This window comes from Pinus tabuliformis, chromosome 1_1 (genome assembly GCF_031772625.1).
Source record: "Pinus tabuliformis cultivar Carrire ecotype Pingquan chromosome 1_1, CPIR1, whole genome shotgun sequence".
In the NCBI taxonomy this organism is placed as follows: domain Eukaryota; kingdom Viridiplantae; phylum Streptophyta; class Pinopsida; order Pinales; family Pinaceae; genus Pinus; species Pinus tabuliformis.
The window spans coordinates 831,021,404-831,024,451 of record NC_142297.1 but is presented as its reverse complement, the minus strand read 5'-3'; the positions used below and the strand labels follow the sequence as shown (position 1 = coordinate 831,024,451).

The 3,048-nt window shown below is 39.6% G+C and overlaps 1 protein-coding gene across 1 annotated transcript; it reads left to right on the top strand.

Annotated features, from left to right (window-relative positions):
* Positions 1 to 1,012: 1,012 nt before the first annotated feature.
* On the top strand, positions 1,013 to 2,505 carry LOC149216688 (heavy metal-associated isoprenylated plant protein 22-like). Its single transcript, XM_089391257.1, has 3 exons — positions 1,013 to 1,511; positions 1,671 to 1,746; positions 1,967 to 2,505. The coding sequence occupies exons 1-3, from the start codon at positions 1,326 to 1,328 to the stop codon at positions 2,260 to 2,262; spliced, it is 558 nt and encodes a 185-aa protein (XP_089247383.1). The 5' UTR covers positions 1,013 to 1,325; the 3' UTR covers positions 2,263 to 2,505.
* The last annotated feature ends 543 nt before the right edge of the window (positions 2,506 to 3,048 follow it).

Sequence of the window (3,048 nt, the reverse complement as noted above, 5' to 3'; positions counted from 1 at the left end):
ATCAGGACTTGATTACAAAGGAGAGAGAGAAAATGTGTTAATAAATAGGGTTTGAGGATGAACTGTCAAGATACAGCAATTGAAGTTTAGAAAAATAAATTGCAGGATTAGATTTTATGAAATACGGGATAAATTACATTTATTTAAAAAGAATTTTTAGTGAAAGATGAAGTAAAAGTTTAGTCGATAGAATTTACGAAGTGTTGCACAAATTAAGGAATTTTTTAGTTTAAGAGTGGTTGAGTAGTCTTGCACATGAGTGCATTGCTCAGCAGATGGGGCAGTTGGCTAACTCGCACCCCGCTGTGTTCGAACCCCTTTCGTGTTGCTACGTTGTAGTATATGCTGTTCCATGGTGATTATTCTGGCTGATGTGATGGCAAATATTCCAATTGTAATAATGGTTTCGATGTGACAGTTATCAACTTAACTTGTCTGATATGTATAATGTAATTAAAAAAAAAAACCTTCTGCTGGGGAACTAGCCCCTCCCTCTTAAAAAAAGTAAAAAAAACTAGTTGAGTCGTTTTCGTGGTGTGCAAATTAAATTAAATAGTCGTTTTCGTGCTGCACGAAATTATATTATACTATATGTATTTTTAAAGGAAATTTGTAAGAATTGGGAGAATGAGTTGTATCGAATAACATGGTAGGTTTGAGGAATGGAGTGGAAGTGAGCTGTGCGTGAGCGGAGCAATAGAGTGGAATGGATGTATGTATGCGTTGGTTGAGCTGAATGTGAATCAAGAATGGCTGGAGTCCACTCTGCGTCGATCCCGTGCACGCCTTTTTGGTAGTAAAAGGAGAAGATTCATTTCAACCAATCATAGGCCGTCACATCAGATTGCGTACAGGATGGATATTGACAGTTGCTTGTATTGTATGACAGCTCTTGTTCATAGCCCTACAGCTGGCCAATGCCATGTCATTACGAAACCCTTTCTTGCAGGAAAAGACGGGAATTATGATTTAAATTGGGGAGTGCCGCGTAACAAGCAGCCAAGATCCATGCTTTGTTTTGCTCTGCTCACGGTATATACTATATAGTAATAGCTGGCTGTACTGTAATGAGAGCCAGACGACCTTTAAACCTCCCCCTCTCGAGCTTTTCGCTTTCCCAGACTGTACTCCTTGTCGACGTTATATGTCTATAACAATTCCCATCATGTGTCCCAACAATATTCCCAATTCGCTTGAAAGTGAAAAAGCAGAGTACCATGGCTGCAAGCCCATCTTGATCATCGCGCTGAATTTCATTTGTGTGGCCTCTAATATAATTTATATGTTCAGTAACGATTCTAGGTGTGCGGGATCATACTTTTTCCATGCTTTTCTCTTTTGAACCATCGCTCATAAATTCACTTCTTCATTTTCCTCTTCGGCCGAAACCTTCTGAAGTATCTGTCTGTATTATTTCTGACCGGTTAAAGCGAGCTTTCTGGACAATGGGTTTTATATCGGCCCTGCTTGGTGGAAACTTCAAACGCCGCAAACGTGCTAAAGATCTTCTGGTAAATACATCATTAATTATGTCCATTATAAGTTAACTTGATGTGATCTATATAAGAGTTTATTCACTTATATGGCCCATAACTATATGCTGTATCAGTTTCCTAGTGTTTCTCTGATCGTTGAAGAATTATTCATTCATTTAAATTTTTGGATGGCAGACAGTGGAGGTGAAAATTCGCATGGACTGTGAAGGATGTGAAAGAAAAGTGAAAAACTCGGTGTCATCTATGGAAGGCAAGATCTTCTATCCCTATCACATGCATTAGCATAGTTCCATTTAAAAACATAAAACGCACTTATACACCTATGATATCTTATTTGTTCTTTGTTTACATGTGATTTTATTTCACTTTGGGTTGATGAAGCGTTTAACGCGGGTGTAAGGCTAGTTTTTCCAAGTCATCATATATTTATTAAGCGCTAATAAATAATTTTGTTTCGATTAATTTGGCAGGTGTTAAGTCGGTGGAAGTAAACAGAAGTCAGAGCAGATTAACCGTGACGGGCAACGTGGATGCGCAGACTGTACTGGAGAGAGTGAAAGCAGGAACCGGGAAGGGTGCAGAGTTGTGGCCATACGTGCCCTACAAACTGGTTTACTATCCATACGCCCCAAACACGTATGACAAGAAAGCTCCCCCTGGCTATGTTCGGAAAGTAGAAAACGCTTTGTCTACTCCAAACCGGGCAGATGAAAAATATACCGCACTTTTCAGCGAAGACAATGCCAATGGCTGCGCCATAATGTAGTTCTATTTCTATGCTCTAGGTGTCTGTGTTTACATATATATAAAATATGTGTCTCTTGGTTACACTAATATATATATATGTATGTGACTGCATAAAACATGTGCTCTGAAATCATCATTCGGTGTGCCAGGGTGGTCAATGCACGCTACTTCGGGCAGTGGTAGTTGTTTACTGATTGTTGTAAGGAGGATAATAAATGGATTGTCTAGAGGATTAGGTAGAGGCTGTACGCGCATTTTTATTTGGATGAATTAAACTTCAGTTGCATTCAGTCGCCAGACTGTTCCCCCAACGAACGGAAGACAATGATTAAATTTGAAGGGTTGCCTTTCAGTTCATTAATGTGAGAATCGCGAAGATTCATTATCAAATTTTGATTATTGGAAGCTTTTTCAAAGTTTCATTACTCAGTATTTTTTTTATCAAGTAAGAGTAGGATCTTCTATTAATTTAGTCAATAATACATAATTTACAAGAAGAGAGTTCAACAGGCAGCTAGACAAGAAAAGTTCCGAACTACGCACCCAAAAACATGAGAAGCCCGAACAAGAAAACTGGTGAGTTACCTCAAGACATTCTGGACAAAAGCAAGCAGTAGACCCTCTGGTCCTACTATGGAGCACCAAAAGAAACCCTAAATGCCTTGGAAGACGGGTCCACAGAACATGGGCCCACAAAAATGCCACAAGTGACCCGCTGAGGGTCCATAAGACTGCCACCAAAGACCAGCTAGAAACAACAGTAAGCTTGTAGAGCCGCAAACCATACGATCCGACCTGCCAGGAT

Bases quoted from the DNA above. Each gene is read 5' to 3' on its own strand.
- LOC149216688 (XM_089391257.1), top strand. From the start codon at position 1,326: ATGCTTTTCTCTTTTGAACCATCGCTCATAAATTCACTTCTTCATTTT. The intron at 1,512-1,670 runs GTAAATACATCA...TTTGGATGGCAG, and splicing joins AACGTGCTAAAGATCTTCTG to ACAGTGGAGGTGAAAATTCG. The intron at 1,747-1,966 runs GCAAGATCTTCT...TTAATTTGGCAG, and splicing joins CTCGGTGTCATCTATGGAAG to GTGTTAAGTCGGTGGAAGTA.